This window comes from Branchiostoma floridae, chromosome 5, assembly GCF_000003815.2.
Source record: "Branchiostoma floridae strain S238N-H82 chromosome 5, Bfl_VNyyK, whole genome shotgun sequence".
NCBI lineage: Eukaryota > Metazoa > Chordata > Leptocardii > Amphioxiformes > Branchiostomatidae > Branchiostoma > Branchiostoma floridae.
The window spans coordinates 9,414,313-9,436,762 of NC_049983.1; the positions used below are offsets into that span (position 1 = coordinate 9,414,313).

At 39.5% G+C, this 22,450-nt stretch overlaps 1 protein-coding gene across 1 annotated transcript in view; it reads left to right on the forward strand.

The window, feature by feature from the left end:
- LOC118416143 (synaptotagmin-9-like) overlaps window positions 1-22,450 on the forward strand; it is a 69,600-nt gene that overhangs the window by 29,142 nt on the left and 18,008 nt on the right. Inside the window, exons 5-7 of the mRNA XM_035821220.1 lie at window positions 9,509-9,667; window positions 12,882-12,973; window positions 13,211-13,334. Of these exons, the coding sequence (XP_035677113.1) occupies window positions 9,509-9,667; window positions 12,882-12,973; window positions 13,211-13,334 (375 nt within the window). The remainder of the gene's footprint in view (window positions 1-9,508; window positions 9,668-12,881; window positions 12,974-13,210; window positions 13,335-22,450) is intronic.

A 22,450-nucleotide genomic window follows, 5' to 3' on the forward strand; every position in this document is an offset into this window, starting at 1 on the left:
AACCTAATGAGGGGAGCGCTGACCTGAATTATTCCATATTTCCTGCAGACCAGATGCTAATTTGATAATGGTGTACAACACTTTGACACGCATATTATTGAGATTTAAAATGGGAAAATTGGAATAGCTTTATCAATGGTATGATTACCTTTTGTATTAATATTGTTTACATTTTTTGTACAGTGAATTTTATCTATTTTGATGCTTTATTTGAAAAGGACAATGCAACGACATTTGCACAAAGAGACTCTGAGATAATCTATAAATCAAACATTATTTTGTAGATAGATATGTTGTTACCGGTATTGTAGTATCTGTGGAAATCGAAAGATATGACTTATTGTATAAAGTGATGACAATTTTATCCTGGTGTTACAGTTTTGATACAGCTCAACTTACCAACAGTTTTACGCAACCTCGTTCGTCGATTGATTGCGATCCATCAAACCTTTCGACGTATCTGCCTTGATTGTCATTTATTGGCGAGTCCATGTAAGAAGTAACCTGTTTAAGTGCAAATTGTCGGAGCATCTCTGCAAATTGGCCAATCAGATCGCTGATGGATGCACATCATGCAGCTCCACAATCTGTGAGGAACAAAGACGAAGGAAAAGTGGCGAAACGAGCAACGATCTTGCTCCTAATGTCCGCAACGAATGCGACACCGCAGAGGGTGCGGAAGGTTGCATCCTAGAAAATCAGACTCTAAATTGGGATTAGTCAGAATAAATACAAGGATTAAGGGAGATTAACCCCACTTGGATAATCTAGGACTGCTCCCAAATAGGGTCATCGATAGGCAGTCATCCGTGCAGGCTGAGTATTGGATGTCTGGTACCCAGCCACACGCCTACAATCTACATTGAAAAGTAAACATCGGAACACATGCAGACAGCAGTTACATGAATATGGATAGGACTTTGTCAGCTTAGCTGTAGATAGAAATGTATGAATATAGATGTAGGGAGGAGGGAGGGAGTCACAGGGGAAGCAGGGATTTGGGGATTGAAAGCTCAGCCCCATCACTTGGTTGATTAGGTACTAAATGGCAGCATGCAGAATTCACTCGTTTATGTACATACTTCATGTGTGTAAATAGCTAACAAGGCGTACACTTTGCATGTGTAGCAGTAGTTCCTATGCTTGTCCCAGGACGAGAATTCTCTTGTTGGGACAGAAAAAGATGTTACCCCATCCGTCCCAAAAATCTGTCAGCTTCATGACATGAAACTGTAGAAAATCTATTTTCCACATTTAAATCCACATTTATTCCAGGTGAAACTTCATTCGCTTTCAAGCCCCGTAGAAAAGAAACAATGTAATTTTTCGTACTCAAACTGCTTTCTGTCTTCTCGTTACGGTTTTATTATGGGATTCAAGTGATAAAAAATGGGCTCCCAAACAATGAGTGGGATGGGAAGAAAGGAAGAAAACCTTAAAGCTGGAGACAGCCCTGCTTTTTGGTATCTTAATGTTTGGTATCCAAGGCAAAACAGACTACATGTGGTATCATATTGTTGGAACAGATTGCTGAATAGCTGAGCCATGTTTGGAACCAGTAGGGGAGCGAGCGTCATGCCGTGCCTCAGAGGATTTGCATCTCCAAACATGGCTTCTCACTCCGCTTTTGATTGTCATAACTACTAATTCTTTCTAATACTCCTTGCATCTGGTCGCATCAACAGGAAATATAAAAAGTCACCTGTTTCTTTCAGTTCTGTACCGAAGAAGGATTTTGTGCTTAAAAACCCTGGTGACAGGTTAGCAAAAGTTTGAAACTTTATCTAGCATTACTATTATATACAATGTAAGGAAGCGTCTAGTAGCATCAACTGGAACTACATTTTAAGACACCTGCTACATTCAACTCTATATATAACGTTACCAAAGCTGGGTTTTGTGCTTAAAGATTATGGTAACATGTTAGACACTAAATAAAAGTACAAAACTTAGCTACCAAACTCCAGCTATAGTGTTGGTGGAAAATATACTTACTGTGATTTTGTAGAGTTTTCTTTTTATTAGATTGGGTATTTATTTGTTTATTTATTTTTGCAATTAGAGTACTTATTCATTATTTTTTCCATGCCCCCCTCTCCAGCTGGACCTCTGGGAAGATATTAGATTAGTTATTCATTCATTCATCCATCCATCCATTCATCCATCCATTCATTCATTCATTCATCTATTCATTCATTCATTCATTCATCCATACATACATTCATCCATCCATTCATTCATTCATTCATCTATTCATTCATTCATTCATTCATCCATCCATACATTCTCCATAAGGAAGCATGACTTGCTTTTATGATAATTACACAGCACACGTGTGCATCTGTTTAAAAGTTATCAAATCCTGCATCTACCAGGGGCATGTTCCATCAACATCCATGGCATTAGATACAATAATTAGATGCAGATTATTGGATTAAACCAGGACAAATGATCCTGAAAATTGGTGCCCCAGTTAAGGACGCCAATCAGTGCCGCCCATCTTATCAACTTGTTTCATTAACAGTGGAGCATTGCAAATGTTAACCTTTTCAGGCAATGTGGTGTCAGAAGTTTGTCAAAAGTGATACATCGGGTTCATTGGCACATGGTCATGTTTTGTAACCTGACAACAATATTTGTTTTACTTTAACTTACTGTGTGGGGCACCTTATGCATCTGATATTCTGTTTATTTTCTGTCTGTTACCTAATACATGTACATGTAAGTATTGTCATATTTTAATTTTTATTCATACTTTCCTATGGTTGGAAATCTCTGTTACATAAGATTTGAAATTCTGTTGACATTATTTTCATGGAAAAGTGAAAAAGAAACCTTCAGCACTGTACTTTCATGTACATTCACATGTAATGCTAGTTCACCCTTGCAAGTATATGCAGAGTAACCTATTGTAATCCGTTGTAATTAAAAACGGTATTTAGGAACATCAAGTCGAAGGATGGTAGTTTCAAATTGCAATACGAAATGTGTATTTTCAAAATATTGCAGTTTGAAACCAGCACCCGTTGACTTGATATCCCTAAATTACCTGTTTGTAAATACAACAGATATAGGTTACCCCGCAGATAAAGGTGAACTAGCGTTATGTCTTTTGTTGACATTCTATCAGAATGAGCAGTAGCACCTACAAGATTATATCTTTTAAAAGAAAACAAGTTCTTCATTTGACAAGACAAGTTAGAAATATTCCCGTGCGATTGTGTTCGTAGTATTCTGTTGGCATTTTAAGTGTCTTTCTTATCTTTGACATTTGTCATAGCTTAATCAACCATATGTTTCTTCATCTTTATAACTGATCTAAATGATATGTTACGAGTGTCAACAAAGATTTATTCACTTTGTAGCTTTTGTTATCTCTGACAAGTGCTTAGAGTAACTAAAGTGCTTTCAGCTGACTTCTAAATCATGGAAATTTATTATGTTTTCATATATTACTTGGGAAACATTAATGCATGATGAAAAGCACTGCATTGTGATTATGATCTTAATCTCATCTGCCTTCGAATGTCACAGAATAAAGGTAAACAGATAAAGCATGTACCGTTACTATGATATGTAATGTTAACTTATTGATAAGTGCTGTATTGTGTAATTTTTCTGATAAGTTTTGATAACCAAAGATGGGGAAGAAGACTTTTTCGCTGTACTTTTTTTAGCATTGCCCTAAATTTGTTACTGTGTTTCATTACTTTTGCTAAAAAAGTTATGTTTTGGGGAGCATTTGTGTCTGTCTGTTTGTGTCTGTCAGGCACGATAACTCAAGAATACCTGAATGAAATGTCTTGATACTTGGTATGTTGTTGATTGATGATAATTTGGGCCCACTAGTGGCTTGCTATGGTACTGCAGAAAAACTTTCAGTTTGATGTCGCATGTTCTTGACATGCTGCGGTGACATGATTTTTGAGTGGGAGATGCATGTAACTCTCTGAAAGGAGAGTAATTCATGTAAGTTTGGGCCCCCTAGGGTCTTCTTTGGAACTGCAGGCACTGATTTTTTCATCAATATCTTCTTGCAGTTTTCATCCAGGGAAAACAGGTCATAGTTAAGATCACGAAATGTGTTTCATAGCTAAAAAAAGAACTGAGAACTGAAGTCTACATGTAGTTGTTGCTATGAACAATTTGTAAGAGGAGTGTACGCACAATGCGGTGGCCGTAATGAAAAGGGGGGCATGGGTGCAAGGGAGATGGAGATAGCCACAACTTCCAGAGATAAGAACAAGTGCAATTTCCAGGTATCTTCTGCAAGCTAAAAGCTTGCGCTAACTCAATTACCATCTAGTCGCAGATGGGAAGATTCGGACTCAGAATGGTGGCCAAGAAATGCAAATTTAATTAGCATCAAATTAGAACTAATTGACTGACAAAAGGGTGAAATGATGTAAAGTTTACATTAACACTCAAGCCTTTTTCTTTACAAAGGCAAGAATAATTGGGTGGACAACAAAAAAGACAAAGAAGAAATTGTGATATGTTCCTATTGGTATTGGAATGCTCTCTGTATCTACAGAATGGCAACATCGAAAAGTGAATTTGAGCTACCATCACTTATAGATTTGTACACCATTCTTCCATTCTAATAAGGATCTCAAAGAAGTATATCAGGCTAAATGTAAGGAAAAGTATGTAACCAAGTCCTTTCATTGTAGAATTGACAAAATGTTCGATTTATCTAGCTAGCAGCACAAAAATGTAAAGAAAGACTATATTTTCTGTTTACAAAGTTATACATACATATGAGTACATAAAAGCCATTAAAAATCTAAAAATTGGGCCAGTTGACGACCCTGGTAACTTGATTACAGTGCATTAACGTCATGTACTTTTCCCTTTATGTGACAATGTCTTTTACAAGGTGAAATGAAATGTAAAAAGTCACTTGTAACTCGATTACGCCCAATCAGAGAAGATAGGGCTGAAGAGTAACATACTGGGTTTACGAAGGTTATCATTGTTTTTAGTACTTCTGCTGAGACCATTAAGTTCTTTTATGGTGTTCAAGTACTGGAAGGATATACAATATGCATGTGAGTGTTCGATACCTTTTGTGAGTAAAATTCTAGGGTAAGCTGAAGATGACTTCTGGAGTCAAAAGCAAGGCTGTCACCCCGTACAGGGACGGAAATTTTGTTGAGACGGACAGAATTTCACATTTTGTCAGGGTTTTGTTTTGTCAACAGAATGACAGATTTAACAATGAGAAGCAAATATCGGCTCCGAAACAATGAGTGGGACAGAAAAAAATTCAAGCTAGAGAGAGATACAGTTGTTGTTGACGTAAAAAAATGTTTATAGGATGCATACTACTGCATCAGGGGTAACACGTTTATTGTGTAAAATCTCTGCTGTATTGTTTGAAATTGCTAGAAGAATGTTATCTACAGGACTGTGTCACAAGTCATAAATGCATCACAAAGAATCGACCCTACAAGGCTACATGTTCAAAACACTGTTTTGTATTTCATTTCAGAAAGGTCATAAACACCTTAATGGTACAGCTGTAATTAGTTCACCTGATTTTTACTTTCCATCTGTAATATTTCTTTTTCACATGTATCTTTGACTACTCAAATATTTGGCACACTTGCAAACTTGTGAAATCTTGAAAGCCTAAAACGCTAGTGAACCTTCATCCGCAGGGTAACCTATATCCATTTTTTCAAAATAGAGCAGGGAAATCAAGTCTTCCATACTGCAATATTTTGAAAGTATTGCAGTTTCAAACTACCGTCAGTTGACTTTGATCTACCCTGTTTTTAAAACAAAATGGATATAGGTTACACATGGATAAAGGTGAACTAGCATTACCCTCGTTAACTAAGTTACTTTTTGTTTTCTCTATATTATACCAACCAATATGGTTCTGTCTGGCCATGTTTAATGCATTTTTCCTGATGGTGGCCAGCACAGTCCAAACTAGGTAGTTAATGGCCCCCCTAGGGACTCCCTCCCCCACTTGTAAATTGGGTCTTAATCTAATTATAACAGGGTCGGATCATTACCCCCACAGGCCAAGTATTTTCATTTCTGCAAATTTTATTTACTGGGATATTGTTTTTTACTTATTCCTACAATCCCGGAGATGAATATCTGTGGGGGGAAGCAGAATTGTATTATGGGATGATGCTAATCTTTACTTTATCAAATTATGGCCATCCCAATATATGGCCACTGATATTGGAGCTGACTTCCACTTTTCTATCCATAACTATAAATTGAGTTTTTTGTAGTCTCAGTAGAAGAAGCTATTAAATTCTTTGACATTTACAAAGTTTGCTTTGTATACTATGTTAACAGTTTGGATATACAGTATATGTGACTGTAGAGTTGGGTACTATGCTTACCTTATTGTTGACAATTGAACATAACCTTTGTGCTTTAAGCACTTTGTCCCGTCGGGACTTGTGACTAATGAATATCAAAAGTTCAGCGTAGTGATTTAATGGACAATCAAAAATATCACAACCTGAGGGAACATCTTTGAAACATCCATATTGTATGAATGTTGGGCTGATATTGAGTAATAAAATATAATAAAATTTGTAGACGTCGCCCGGAACGAGGAATCAAGATGGCTTGATGACAGGTCTTCGTTTTGGGGACGGGAAAGTTAATTTTGAGCTCTGCGTGATGTGGTGTCGCCCCGAGGGTGGAAGTAGCCCGCTTTATGAGTTGTGTGTGTCACTGGGAAGTCTCGCAGCGCCCGCGTGATACTCTCGCTGGGGGCTTTAGGGCACGAAAACGTTACAATGACATCTACTGAATATTAAATGGTGTTCCCCCCACTGCTACAAATCTCCAAGGGGCATCTCCATAGATAGTCCTTCCATTAAACACTTCAATAAATCTATCAATCGCCCGTCCCACTCATGATCACCCGAGACCCGTGATGGGCTGAAAGTCTATATTCCTCCAGGCCAAATCATAGTGGAAAATCCATACGGAGCATGTACCATATCGTGTGTGACATCGCGACAAGTCAATAGACCTGCCAACATTTTCATATCAGGACGTATAGATTATTGTATTAAGAAACCACAATTGACACTGTGGGTAGCGATGATGGTATCTTTCGATCCGAGGTGTCGCGGAGGGGGACGGAAGTCACGAAAACCCGCCCGCACGAGAATTTCCACGGTGGCAATAGTTTATCACGAATCAATGGCGAGGAATATGGCGCGATGGCTCTCCCCATCCCTCCATTGACACGACGGCGTTCGGGAGGATTTGCACTTACGAATCATTAGATGCACCATTTCTCTTCATCAGGGGGGTGTAATTGCTGGAGAGAGAAGGTTGCTGTGTACAGCATCCTTCATTAGCCTCGCTATCTCTCTTCCCATCACTCCCAGCATCTGCATGACGGATGATAAGCATCTCCCTACCCATGCTCAACCTACGATCTGTATCTCCAATATTGCTGCAAAGCCCCTGGGATGCCAAAAATGGCCATTTGAAGACAATCACTGATGTTGCAAGTGATCTCCGGGGGGATGGATTGCCTTGTAAAATTAGTGAGCACGGCCCCGCAACCGGACGGAGCGCAGGTGTCAGCGCGTGAAAAATGTGGAGTGGGGACGGGCGCCGCTTTGAAAGGCCCCGATCGACGCAGGTGATCAATTGCATCGTCAGACTAAAATATGGGCCGTACCTTAAGTGAGCATGATGGAGCGATGCTCAGGCCGGGATTGTGGGTGCTCCCTGCCAGAGGTTACGGAGGTCCAGACAGATGTATGGCCGCGTGTGGCTGGATACTCGAGCTGATGGGCCCGCCGTATCCCCATCCCTTTGTGCCTGTAACCACGACACCACTTGTTTATGCCCGACTGGTGACTTGGAAGCACTCATCCCCATTGCAGGGGCTTAGCTAGAGTGGAAGCATTTAGTACATAATTAAAGCATCAGGGAGCTATTAAAAAGTGAGGTTTAAAACCTGCATTGTCCAGCTTACAATTTGGAAGGTTAAAAAAGTGTAGGCAAACGTTAAAAGTTTCTTTTAACTACTGCCAATAGTGCTGGGTCAGAAAAAGTCTTTTGCAACAGAAATGCTTAAAGAGACTTGGAATAGAATTGCTGTTAAAACTATTTTATCAATGCATCTCTGTCAACTTGAGTAACAAATTATTGTAGTGTTGACAACTTTACTCATATGAAAAAAGTTTAGCTGAGGAAGGGTTACTGGTACACTTTAGCCTGAGGTCGCCCCCCTCCCCATCCCCCTGATGAGAGTTATGTAGTTGTTAATGGGACATGATGGCTTAATGCTGTCGAACAGGGGGTCATCATGGCTTTTTAATGGCCCCCAATTAAAGTGACCATTATGTACATGTTTGCCGCAACCATTACATGTGTTTCGCACATCCATTTACACACTAAACCAATTAGTGGACATTTACAAAAGGTTTCTTTTAGTTGTCCCTCTTCTTTGTTACTTTTAATCTGATGTCATTGATATTGCCTGCTATGCCATGGCATTGTCACTAGAGGCTGAGAGTGCTGAGTGACCGAAAATGTGACAGATTGTTCAACAAATTTTGAAATTTCATACATTTCTTTTTGTATGTTTTGTTGTATTTTATAACATACCTTTCCATTGTGCATCATATTCAAATCATACCTACATCACAAAACCAAGGGTCACATAACTCCAAGTGTGGACGCTCAACAGTTGCTCAGGGATCACCATCTAGTGGAAAGGGAGCCTACTAGTAGGTAGCAAGGGAAAGCATACATGGAATTCAGCACCAAGGACAGGCTCTGTTCTTTATTAAAGTAGTACAAAACTTCTTGCTGACAGCTGTTTGTAAGGCTGAATTTCGAGGCAATTTGCAACAACAAGGAGTCAGTAAAATTCATACAAATTGCCATCTTTGTGGGCAACATATTAAGACATTGGTTCAATGATAAAATCTTAACATAAAGTGGTACTACATATATGTATTATTCATGTCTCACCGGGTATTGAAAGGGATGTAATAAAGTGTTTGTCTAACAGTGTTGTTTTATCTTTGTCTATTTTGACTTGATTTGAAAGCCTGTTGTCAAAAGAAATTGAATAAACTAGAAGTTTGTTGTCATTTCCCCAGACTGACTGCAAGAATAGAGAACAATTAGACTCGTCTACAAGTTGTCCCTTCAGCTATTTGTGACTATATACTTAGTACAGTGTTTTGTTCCATACCATGTTGTTAACTTGAAGGAAAATGAATAACAAGTACACTGGAAATCTCCCAGGCATTCAAGCTACATTCAATTTCAAGTTGTCCTTGTTGTATATCGTGTATTAAAATGTGTAACCAGTAAGTATCGTTGTTTTAACAGACTGACCTGAGCATCAGTGTTGCACTGGAGATCTCACAGGCATTCAAGCTGTCATACACAGCGAGTAGCTCCTGAATGCAACCATATATACAATGTAGAAGTTGCTCTTTTTAATTCTATACTAAAAACATTTAACCAGTAAGTTTTATTGTTGTTAATACAGACTGACTTGAGCATCAGTGGTACCCTGGAGATCTCCCTGGCTTACCAGCTCCCCCAGCTGCTGTGTGTGACTGTCCACAGGGCCTCAGGACTGGTGTGCTGGGATCAGAGCAAACTGCCACATCCCTTTGTCAGGGTGATGGTCCCAGGCATTACTATGGTAAGGTCTGATTGTAATACAGTAGAAGCCAGTTAATTGCACAGCAGATTAACGCACACTTCTGTTAACTGCACGGAATCCCCAAATCCCAAACCGGTACGGTCCAGCTAGATAACTTTGCATTATTGCACCAGCCGGATAATTGCACGAAATTCACTGGCAAATAGGCTGTGCAATTAAGCGGCCTCTACTGTACTTGTTAAATATCCAATGCAGTGCTCGAAATACCCACTTGCACACTTGTAAACGCAACCACATTTTGCTTGGCGCAACTTAATTTCAAACCCAGGTAGCGTAGTCCTGAAATTTTGCAGTTGGAACACTGCTTTTCCCCCGCCTTTGTGTAAAAGCTTTTGCATTTATTTCTTGATAAGATAAAAACATAAGTAGTTACACATGTAAATGGCAGAAAAGATAATGGATAAATAGCTGATTTGAAGAAAATGATAACTTGGAAGTGGGGCAACCTGGCTGAAAAGTATTTTGAGCACTGAAATGTTTATTAACACAAGGTATTTAGGGTTACATTATCATAGTTGTTGTGGTATGACATAGATAACATTCAGATGACATACAAACTAGTACATTGTGTGTTATGCTGATAGCTATCAGTTTACACATTTGTCACATCATGAAAGTGATGGGCTATTCAGTACTAAGGACAGAACAAACATTTGTCATATCTTTTATGTGTTAGTCATTTAGTACAAGGGGTAAGACTCCCTGTTATCACATGTGTTTATGATGTATTATAAATGATTACCTGTTCAGCACCAAGGACAGAACTAGTTGTGGTTACATTTGTCTGATAGACCTTTTTGACAATATGTTAAAGATTAGACATCAAGGTAAAACATTACAAAATGCTGAAAAAAATTGCACAACTGGATAAATACTCTTTGAAGTCATGTATTACAATAGATATTTTGGTGGTTTAACATTTACAATTCAAGCAAGGCAAACATAAGGTATACCTTTGTCATTCAAGTATTGTTGGTGAAAGCCCATTCAGGATCAAGGGTTGTACCATATGTAATCAGCATTGAATGTGTGGTCTGTTGGACAATAGACAATTGACTACCGAGGATACAACATTGTAGTTCAATCTAGTAAGTGATAGTCCATTCAGTGCCAAGGAGAAAGGCTGTATTGACATTTGTCCAGCAAGTATCGTATCCAGCGATAGCTTATTCAGGACCAAGGTTAAAGCATTAGTAGTTCAATCTAGTAAGTGATAGTTCAATCAGTACCAAGGAGAAAACAATCTGTATTCACTGTTTTCTGTCATGTATTGTAGGTGATAGTTCATTCAGCACCAAGGCTAATACCATCTGTAATCACCATTGAATGTAATGACTTGCAGATGATAGTCTACAGTGTCAAGGATAAAACATTTGTAGTTCAATCTAGTACTTAGTGATAGTTGATTCAGTACCAAGGATAAAACAAGCTGTATTCACAATTGTTTCTCAAGTGGTATCAAGTGATAGCTTGTTCAGAACCAATGATAAAACATTTGTAGTTCAATCTGGTCTTAGTGATAGTACATTAAGTATCAAGGAGACAAGCTGCATTTGTCTCTCAAATATTGTATCAGGCGATAGCTTAAAGGGTTAAACATTTGTAGTTAAATATAGCAGGTGATAGTCTATTCAGTAACAAGGAAAAATGAGGTGTATTAACCTTTGTCGATCAAGTATTGTAGGTGATAACTCATTCAGCACCAAGGGTAGTACCAACTTTAATCCCCATTGAAGGTATAGTCTTGTAGATATCGTCCATTCAATATCAAGACAAAACACTTGTAGTTCAATCTAGTACGTGATAGTCTTTTCAGTATCAAGGATAAAACATTTGTAGTTCAATTTAGTGTGTGATAGTCTATTCAGTACCATTGAAAAATTTAGTCATGTTATGCTTTGTTGTCTGTCAGGTATTGTAACAATGTAGTTGATAGCTCATTCAGTACCAAAGCTAATACCATCTGTAATCATCGAGGTATGTGTAGTCTTCTAGATGATAGTCCATTCAGTACCAAGGAGAAATCAAAGCTGTGTCTGCATTCGTCTTACAAGTCTTGCAGGCAATGTCTCATTCAGAACACATTTCACTGCAGGGCACAACATTCATTTTCTGGATTAGGTGCACTGGTGCACCCAGCTTAAAAAATTGGGTGCACCAAAAAAATTTTGGGTGCACCACTTAAATTTAAGTAATGAACTAATAATAAAACTTAGTCACAAGCTATCAAATTCTTAAACAACAGACATTTTTATTATCTTTCTAACACTTAGATGTCAAGAATATGATGTCCATGTATACTAAGTATACTTTAATATCTTTACATACAAACCTAAGAAAATATTTGGGTGCACCCTGTGCACCCAGAGAAAATAATTGCACCCAGTATTTCGAGACCTGGACTGTAAATGTCTTGTCTTGTAAATGATATTGCATTTAGTAATAGTCTATTGGGTTCTGCTGCTTCAGTGGTTTAAACACCCTGCAGCTGCAATCAGTCTTCTCTGTCCTGTTCTTCAGAAGCTCCCTTAGCTCCTGTGGTTTTCTTCCTGAACACAACAGACCTAGTCTTCTATCTTGATGTCTGTCGTGAGTGAGCTCTAGGTTTTTGCAGGGTCTTCCTTTTTGGGATTTGTAGGTATTAGATCCCATCAAGGTGATGTCCAAAGCCATTTAGTACCAAGGGTAAAACTAGACATGTTTTTTTTTTAGATTGTGTAGGTGATAGTCCATATCCAGTACTAAGAGTAGAACTAGCTGTAGTGACTGTCACATTCATCAGTGAAATCTTGTAGATGATAGTCGATCCAGTACCTAGGATAGAACTATAGGTCATATTTGTCTGTAGTCAAATTTATCTTATAGGTAACTGTCCTTTCTTTAACAATGGTAGAGTTATCTGTGGTCAGATTTGTCCCAAGCATTGTAACTGTAGTTAGTAGTCTACTCTTTTAAAATCAAGGGCTTAAGTTATGTGTGATAATGTTACATTAGTTGTGTAGGTCATAGTCCATTCAGCACCAAGGACAGCTTTTACTTCAGGTACATTTGTCTATCCAGTCCTGTACTAGGTGGTTGTCCATCAAGTACCAAGGCTAGAGCCAATTGTGGTCTTATTTCTTTATTACGCACTATCTACTTCAATATATTGTGTGTCTCATTATGTTTATTGTACCTGTTACACTCTATCCAGGTGGAACAAACAGATGTGAAGAGAGGTACGCTGGACCCAGAGTGGGAGCAGACGTACGAGTTTCCTGTGCCACAAGAAGAGTTTGACTACAGGTATTTAATTCTCTTTTGATTTACACATTTAGGTGCATGAATGTAAATATAGACTATTTTGTCCAGTATACATTGACATTTTGCTCAAATTTTCAAGCCTGACATGTTTTGTGGTTGTGTTGGGAGAATGCAATGTACACGGATTTTCTTCATTGATGCTGATGATGCTTGCCGATTTATATATTAATCAAGTTTTAGATATGTTTTTAAGAAAAAGGAGAATTTTTCTCATTTCAGATACGTTGTCCTGAATGTATGTGACAAGTTCAGAGATGGGGAGTCCATGGGAGAGGTGCACATTGACCTCTGTAACTTTGACCCTGAGGAGGGCTACACTGGGTCCTTTCCTCTGGCAGACATGGTAGGTCTACACTCTGTATTTAAGCATATTCAACTGAATAAAATGACTAGATAGTTAGGCCATGTTGATTTGCGTGCATGGATGACATCAATTTTCGTCTGTTCAAAAATAAATATTAAAAAGTTTTTGTATATTAAGATATTTGTTCAATCTTCCTGACCACTTAGATTTCATAATGAAGGCAACGTTTTTTGGCCAAACTTTTTTTTATTTGCACACTTGCATCCATTTTGAGATTCCCAGAGGATGTTATCCATATAATAATGTCAACATGGCCTTGGGTCTATTCTTAGAGTAAGGGTCTGCTCACATTTGTTATACAATTTTTGTAAGCTTGAAAACTGTGAACATTCTTGTGATGGTGTTGTACAAAATTCAACTTTCTTGTAACCAAAAAATCTGGACTAAAAAAACAGGCTATAAACTTTATAATTATAGACATCGTTTCAGTCATAATACTCACTTTCAGCTGTAAGAAGTGTTTTACGACTTGTTTTAAGTTCAAGAAGTGCGTTGGTAGACTTTGACAGTTTGATTTACGACGTTGCGCTAGTCTTGGTAGTGGTATTTTTTATTGCAGATTTCTCCATAATACCCACAGGCCTGCAACTTAAGACACAAGATACTCGGTACATTTTATACATGACACAAAGCTATATATCATAAGTAATAAACATGTATGTGCACAAAGCATTCAAATCTTTTTATATGAGAAAATTTTCAAGAGATTGTTAAATGATATATATGAACGGCTATATGAATGATAGCTGCAGTGGTTAATGAATATGTTTTGCGACGGATAAATCCAAACGCTGAGTAATGTAGTGTTAGATGCATTTCCCTGTAAATTTGTAAGAATCCCCAAAGCCGTCACCTTTAGGGCCAAGTCCAAGTGAAATATGGACCGTTCACACTTTTTCGAGAACACAAGTGTCTTGTGTAAATCGATATCAAGCGACTCGATTGCAGGGGGCTCGGACGGAATTGCCAAAAGAGGGGCCTGCTGGCATATCAGCGCGTAGCAGACCGTATCTACGGAGGACGACTCCCTCCAATGGACAATATGTTCCTGACTTGTAAAGTCTCTCGGCTACAAGATTTCAACACCGGACTGAGTCCGACATTCAATGCCTGTCACATGCTGTTACCCCGCGCACGGCGTGGCGTTCCCCGATAAAAAGGAGGGTCGGTGTAGCAGATCGCGGTAACTGGCCATAAGGGATTACTGTCAGTGTTGTAGGTGTTGCGTACACTGCTTAATGACGTGCAAAGCTTTGATAAGGCGGAGATGGAAATGTAAGCGACCTATTCAGCGGCTCCACGGAAGATGTCGTTACAGAGAGGACACGAATGGATTTTTTACACGCCGAAAGTTGATGGAAAATAATGACCAAAATGTCAAGTTGCACATTTTCAGCGATGTGACAGATGCTGGAGCTAGGTTGACCGGAAAAATCTCTTCATACAAATATCTTTGTGTTTACAATACATTAGCAATGTCCTGACTTTTATTACCACCTTGTTGAACCATAAAAAGAATTACATTAGCCATAAAGAGTTTGTCCAAAATTCTTTACTAGCTGTTGCAATCATACCACATTTTTACTTTCTTTTGGACATCAAGTACTTAAGAACATGTAAAAGTTTATTGTCTCTCTATTCAACATAATAAATTTTTGACCATTGAAATTGTATGAAAAATATGCACTACAATGATGTTACTATGATCAAAACCTTTGCTTTGCTGTTATGTAATTTTTGATATAACATATTCTACTCTTATAGTCTACTATCTTCAAAGCTTGATAACATTTGCAATACTGTTTTTTTGCTGAGCACAATCTTTGCCTTAGTAGGCAAGGCAATGGTTTTCGATATGGCAATAGGAATGATAGTCAAACTGCTTTATAACAAATGTTTCCAGGTCAAAGGATGGCTTTAAGCCTCAACCTCCCAGACACAAAGTGGATCTCCATAACTTAACACCTGTGTAGCACATGTAGCTTCCCAAATCCTGACTATTCCATCAATTCCCCAAGTTGACGGCCAGTGTCAGCAGAAAGCTGTGACGTTGCGGTCTGAACGTTTGACTGCCGGTTTGTTCGAAGCTGGTTTTTACGTCGCACGCCTATCTTAAACTAACTTAGCTTTTACTTTGAAGCGACACAGTCGTTAATCATTCCGTCAGAGAGGATCCCTGCATGCCGAAGTGGGAATGAGCGATTCTGTAGCTCTCAGGCATGGTTTGTGGGCCCTTATCTCCGCACGAAGATGAAAACACCGCCTGCAGTCGAGGATTAACGCCGGCGCAATCCATCACGCTCTGCCTTCCTCTCGGGCGCTTCCTTCTGGTCAACATCTCACTGACAGCCGTCTGTGGCACGACAATGGCGACGGGATTAACGCTTACGAGTAATTAACCACAAATGCATGATTCGAACAATGATGGGTGTACCAGTCAGAGACTTTTTCGGCCGTTCTTGACTTGATGTTATCGGCTAATGCAATCAGTCTACTAGATAAGGCACAATTTTTGGAAGACTGGCATTTATACTTTCACATATTTTGCTTGTAGGGTTTGAAAAGAATTATACACTTCACTGCACTTATTATCCTTTTCAAATTCCTTTGTATGATCGAGATTGAAGTCGAACTCGCTATTCAAACATTAATATGGATATCACAATGTGGTCTCAGGGTTATACTGGTGTATCATTATGAAGTAAAACTTATATATTGGCCGGTTTTACTACTTCTGCAGTATGTGTGGCCCCTTTACTCTCGTGGGTAGTGATTTATACTGCAATTGTCCACTTGTTAAATGAATGGATCGTAAATTCAATTAAAGTTACTTCCTAGGCTGCCATCTGGGATAGATAAGTTTGACATGGCCTAAGCATGAAAGGATTAGGTTTCAAAGTATTCTGGCCACAATAATTATATGTGTCTTGATGATTCTTAATTGATAAGTTGAAGAGGTTCTTTTGCTTATCTAATCTGCAGGCACACGTAAGGTCTTAAGGAAAGGAAAGATTTTGATCAATGAATCCTTATCATTTGTATGATGTCCTATAATCCCCTCTGTTAGGACATCGAAACAATCTGCATAGTTTACACATTCCTCTCGAATGTTACCCCAGTCATAGGTGGCCTCTCCAGCAGTGTATGCCGGGACAACTGGCAAATTTATACCTTTGTTCTTCAACAGGTGGTATCGGAGCTCGCTTCAGAGATTCCTGTTCTTCGGAAACAACAGAAAGAGTTGTCAGACTGTGGTACAGACCAGACCACTCGCACCCACCCTGTAATGCCAGAGTCATTTATCACTGCTGCCCACAGACTTCGCTAATTGTGGGCTACATGAATTTTGATGGATGGCACTTTTTGTAAAGGTACACATTTACCTGTGGTTAACAGCTTGCCGCCGTTTGGCCCCCTCTTATCTATGACGTCCATGGTAACGGAAGACATATACGCTTTGTCTTCCTGATGCGAAAATAATGCGGCCATGTCACTGACAACTGTGAGTGACAGGTCTTTAGGGGGTTTCTGCCCGGGAGAACAATTGCAGACGATATCAGTTTCTCTTGACGCCAGGTAATCCCCCCCTTATACCTCACCTGGCTGGGAGTCCGGAAGAGACGGCGGACAATTAAACACGATTGCGCCCAAACCAGAACCCATACAGACCCAAGTCTGTCATTTGTACCGGGATGAATTCAAATTTATGACAACTGTAAAGGTAAAAACCTACTTCGCACCTGAGTAAGCAATAACAAAGGTACTTCCTATACAGTACAGTCTTTGTGCAGTTTGTCGCCAGCTATTGTTGTTGACTATAACCTTAGGAAGACCCCGTGTCACAGTGATGAGAGATGTCTCAAATTTATTAGTGATCTTACATTGTGTATCCTGCTCTGATTCTTGTTCAGATAAGAAAGTAACATGGGCAGGTGTGGACTGAGAACAAAACCTTCAGCAAAAGAAAGGAAAATGCTCACTTTTTAAAATTCTAACCGACCACAGATATTCCCCTCATTCGGAGACCACCTGTTGATTCTTCCAATTAAATTATGCTATATAGGGCTAATTTGTTACATTCGTTGACAGATTCTTTCATTGGTAACATACTGTCTGCTGGCATACCAAAACTATGAGAATCCCATCCAAATTAGACTTAACGTTCCACATACAAGTACAGTAAACATGTAAGGTACACGGGTTTGGGGACCAAACCTTTGTCAGACAGAAAAACAACCACAGAGACAATTGCAGAAATTCCTGCCCATTCGTCCCCTTAGGGATGGCGTTATCAGTATCTCTGGCCCTATCACTTCAAAAAACGGTTGTGATTTAATTAAATACTTGATGAAGATAACCAGGTAATGAGCCAATACTACCTTCAGGAGTCAGGAACACCTGTTCTGTAAGAACTTGATTTATGGAAAACGAGTTTGCTCGAAGTTTACAGAGTTGAGGTATAGGTGTTCGTAGTGACTTTGCCATAGTGAATAGTGGACAGGTGACTCCGTTTTGCCTTTTAAGATTTCGGTGCACGGCACACCTGCCTGACGTAGTCACCTGTCAATCTTACGTCAGTTTCCAACGTTTATCTATCATTCGGAACTGACAGCTTCAACTGTGTGCATTGTTGTGACGCCCGACCCTTCCTGAAACAATGAGGTCTAAGATGCGGAGGGCAGATATCCCACTGTGCCTGGACTATATCACAGCACGATGACAGCCTGCGTTATTGTTCTCCCAGGCGTCTACAAGGCAGATTAGCTAATTATCCAACCGTAAACTTCGCTTGACGTAGGTTTTGACATTACGAGGTGTCAGAGGTGGAAAGTCACTAAAGTTCACGTCAGTCGAAAAAGTCCTTGACATCCGAAAAACGAAAATTTGACTTTTTAACTCCCATTGAAAGTAGCTGTAGCTTGTACTCTATCCAAGAGCAGCGTTAAGTGAAGAACATTGTTAAGACCACCAGTCGACAGGACTTTTTGAAAAGGCACTATAGTTCACATCGGTCGAAAAAGTCCTTGACATCAGAAAAACGAAAATTGAGCTTTTCAACACCCATTGAAAGTAGCTGTAGCTAGTACTCTATCCAAGAGCAGCATTAAGTGGAAGTACATTGTCAAGACCACCAGTGGACAGGACTTTTTTGACGCACATGGTAGAGGGCACATGTAAGCTGTGACTCACAGACACAATCTGAAGTCTAAGACATTGATTTATGACAAAGAGATACAATGTACACTGAATCTGATCATCATTTTGGATCATCTTAAAGATTAAGTTGAACTTTTAGATTTTGTTTGTAATCTACACATTCATCACATTTCTCAATGTGTGTTGTGTTAAACATAAAGTTTAACTTAGAATCAGGCAATGTACACTGATAGAATCTGTTACACTTCTTTCACTGAGATATGTTTAGGGTATACAGGCTTCTGGATGAGTACAGATTGGTGATTTAGTGCTTAGCTAGTAAGCATCATCACCAAGTGTTTTGTGCAAATAAAAGAGATAAATGCGTCGTTGATTTAAGCTGAAGTAACTGTTGTTTCATGGGTCTTCCTAAAGCATTTCAATATCAACTAGGAACATGAAATCAAAAGGATTTGAACAATTGAAGACACAGATTCGAAATAGCTTTCTTGATTTGTGGAAGTTTTGTTGCTTTCTTCACCTGAAGACAATATCATGTACTGCATGCACTGTCAAGGAGGATGAAATGACTGGAATTTTTAGTGTTGTAGCTACATTCTATCCAGAAATGTAAGGAAAGTTGATGAACAGAGGCCTATACATGTTTTATGACGCTGTTTTGTTGTGTTTCCCAGGGAAATGGCTCTCATTAACACAACAATACTACCCTTAATTATAACATGACCTTTCCGTACTAATCCCCATTTTGCTGTTGTAACTTTCTGTCTGTGCCAAATGGGGGAAATGAGGCACAAGTCTGCCATCTCCATACTGTAAACTATGGTAAGTGCCGACAGTTTGATTTTTTACGATGGCATTACGCGCTTAGTGATCTCCATGAAATGGCCAAATGATTAGCACTTCGGGGTATCGAGTTGTAGATCTCGGAAGAGCTGCTTAGGAAGTCTGATCGCTCAAATCCCGATGACGGCAATTTAGAAGTCGTTGACGTAAATGGCGACCGGACGTGGACTTATGATGTACCGTCGCTTGTGTGGGAGTTGACGTCTGTACCTGGTTACAGGTTATTATGTCCACGTATACAATACGGTGTTTTAATGGTCTTGCATGTAATTTATTGTGCCTGACAGAGCTTAAAAACTTAAGAAGGGACACACCTGTATAGCTTTGCTTGTAGGCATGAATCGGGGCTGTCTCCAGCTTTAGATTTTTACTGTCCAACATTATTGAGGAGCCCAGTGTTGTCAATTTTGGGTGTTAAATTTGTCATTTTTAGCTTTAATGAAAATACATTTTTTCAGCAGTTTCATGTCATGAAGTTTAGATATTTGGACGAATCGGGTGAGGTTTTTGTCTGTTCCAAGAAGGGATTTCTGTCTCATGACGGAGGGATAGATCCTGGAGAGAGCCTTCGTAGGAATGCCAAATGGTCATCGTTACATATTACATGACTTTGTATAATCTTTTTATTAGAACAATCCAGGTGTTGAATCGTAGTAGAAAACCCATGTACTAACATTTACAAGTAAGCTTGTTTTGTAACACCTCATTCTCGAAAAATGAACCTGCACCGAGCAATTTTTAATCATCAGAAAAGATGGTAACATTATCATTCACAAACATTGCAACATTCCTTTTTATACATAATGTTTTATTTCAATATGTCGTAGATAATTGTCAGTAGCCAATTTTTCACACTGCCCAAATCTCTTTCAAACAGAGTTCATTACATCTGTCATGTGCTGAAAGTGGATTTATTGCTGTCATTGTTGCACCAAAATTGATGCTTTCAATAGTGCAGGCAGTCAAAGTCTCTGCCCCTTATCTCCGAAAAAAAGAGAGTTGTAAAAAGAATAAAAATCATTAGCGCTATCATCTGTCCTGACAGACGCTGTCCCTCGGTCCCCGAGTCCACTTCTTCACACTGCGCAGATAAGATAGAGCGTGAGCGATGCGAATATGTCGCCGTTCCTCTGATAAACAGCCCCGTCTGAGGGGTAATTAATGGAGTCATTAGCAGAAAATGAGTCCTGTAGGTTGGGGGGATTTGCAACTTATCTGTAACGATTTGCTGGCATTCTTCGTCGCGGCCCCGATAGCTTCCAAGGTTTTCGGGACACCTCTTGTCGCTGTAGCAGCGTGGCACGGTAGATTCGGCGCACTCTGACCCCCAAACTCATAAGTTTGTCAACATGCTTGCAGTCATACGTGACATCTCAACTGTTGGCAGGGTCTTATCTTTCGAAGATAACTTCATAATGCAAATAGTCGTTACTTCGATCGTTCGGAACAGATACCTTTGGTCCCTCTTGCTGATATGGCTGTAATTATTATAAATCATTTTTCATACATGATGAAATTATCAGATATGTCAGTTGGGTGTAGTCCCACTGTTGGCTGTGTGCGTAAGAAAGTGTAAAAGACAAATGAATGTGCTTTATCAGAGGGCTTAACACATGCATCATGTTTAGATACAGCCGACAGTCTCAGACAACAGTTTTATTAGATAATTGCTGGGAGATAAGCTCTCAACAGTAATTCCTCGCCAGAAGAAGAATATGTTCATTAGAGAGTGCCTTTTAACAATTTCTGTCCCTGCATGCTTGATAAGCTTAGCACTGTAACAACTATCCGTAGGTACTGAAATCCATAATCACCAAAACTGTGATGTCTGTTGCAAACAATGAACCTGACAGTGTAAAGTTTCAGATTTACTTCTCTTTCCAGTATTTTATCCAATGAAAACTTTTAAGCCCTCAGTGTATACGTAGATTTACAACAGGTGGAGCTTTTTTTGTTCCACAGCTGTGCTTAGACGGATGTTCGTGTATTTTGGCACCCTGTTTTGCACAGTCACATATAGCCATTCGTATCCCTTCAGATTACGCGCTCATCCCTGGGAAATTTCCATCCGTCTTCCCCCTGCGTCATGACGCTGTAACTATCGCCTCCGTCACACCCGATGGAGGAAGTCTGCCGCGCTGATATCTCGTGTAATTATTGTAAATCAAGAAACATGCTGCGGGAGACATGGAAGATTTTTCATATTCATATCTATATGATGAAGTCGTCCCAACGTTATTAGTAACAGCGAGTTGCGGTGGCGGGAGTCAGGGGGATGTAGTAGCGACCGCCTTTGTTGCGAAGACGCGATTTTTCAAATATTCGGACATAAAAATGCCATACATGTTGGTGGCAGGCTTGGGAGAATAATTAATGGGCGCACGTTATCATGTGGCAGATAGTCACTAAGGTGTTGATATTGCAGTAACTGGTATCTCTGTGCGTGTGTATTAAACCATCTTTTCTGGCTGCTGGAAGCAGGCGGCATGTCTTGCAGATAAGAAAGTAATTTGGACAAGTTGTCATGCGCAAAATAAGGAGATAAGTGTCGCTGTACACCCCGATACGGGTTGCTGTGAGCCAGTAAATTTTCCGTCTCAACAGGTGGATGGACCTTTCGAAAGGCTGCGATCGTTAGAAGCGCGCTCGAGGAGGGGGACGCTGTCGGGAACGACCGGCGCTATCACGAATCTCGTTATCTTCTGAGTACAAGTTTTGAAATAAAGCATTAACAGGTGTGATAAGTGGTTAGAGTAGTAAAGATCAGGTACTGCTTAGGCGGGGGACATCATAAGCACGTTAACCCTCAAACTTTTCTTCCAGTGTTGATAACACACTTTTAGAACAGGACAAAATCCGTGCTACCGGTAACAGTTCTTTGATCAATCTTCATTCCTTGTACATCAAAGAAATGGTAGTGATATTTGTGTTTTGTGGTATACTCTAACGAAGTGTCAAATCTGAACATGGTTTGTAAGAGATGACTGTCGAAGGTGATAATCATGGTTTCCTGAGATGCGCTAAGACAAGAGGCGTACCATTTCGATATCAGCCATGTAACAGATGTGAGCTCAGACCTTGTCGCTGATACCAAA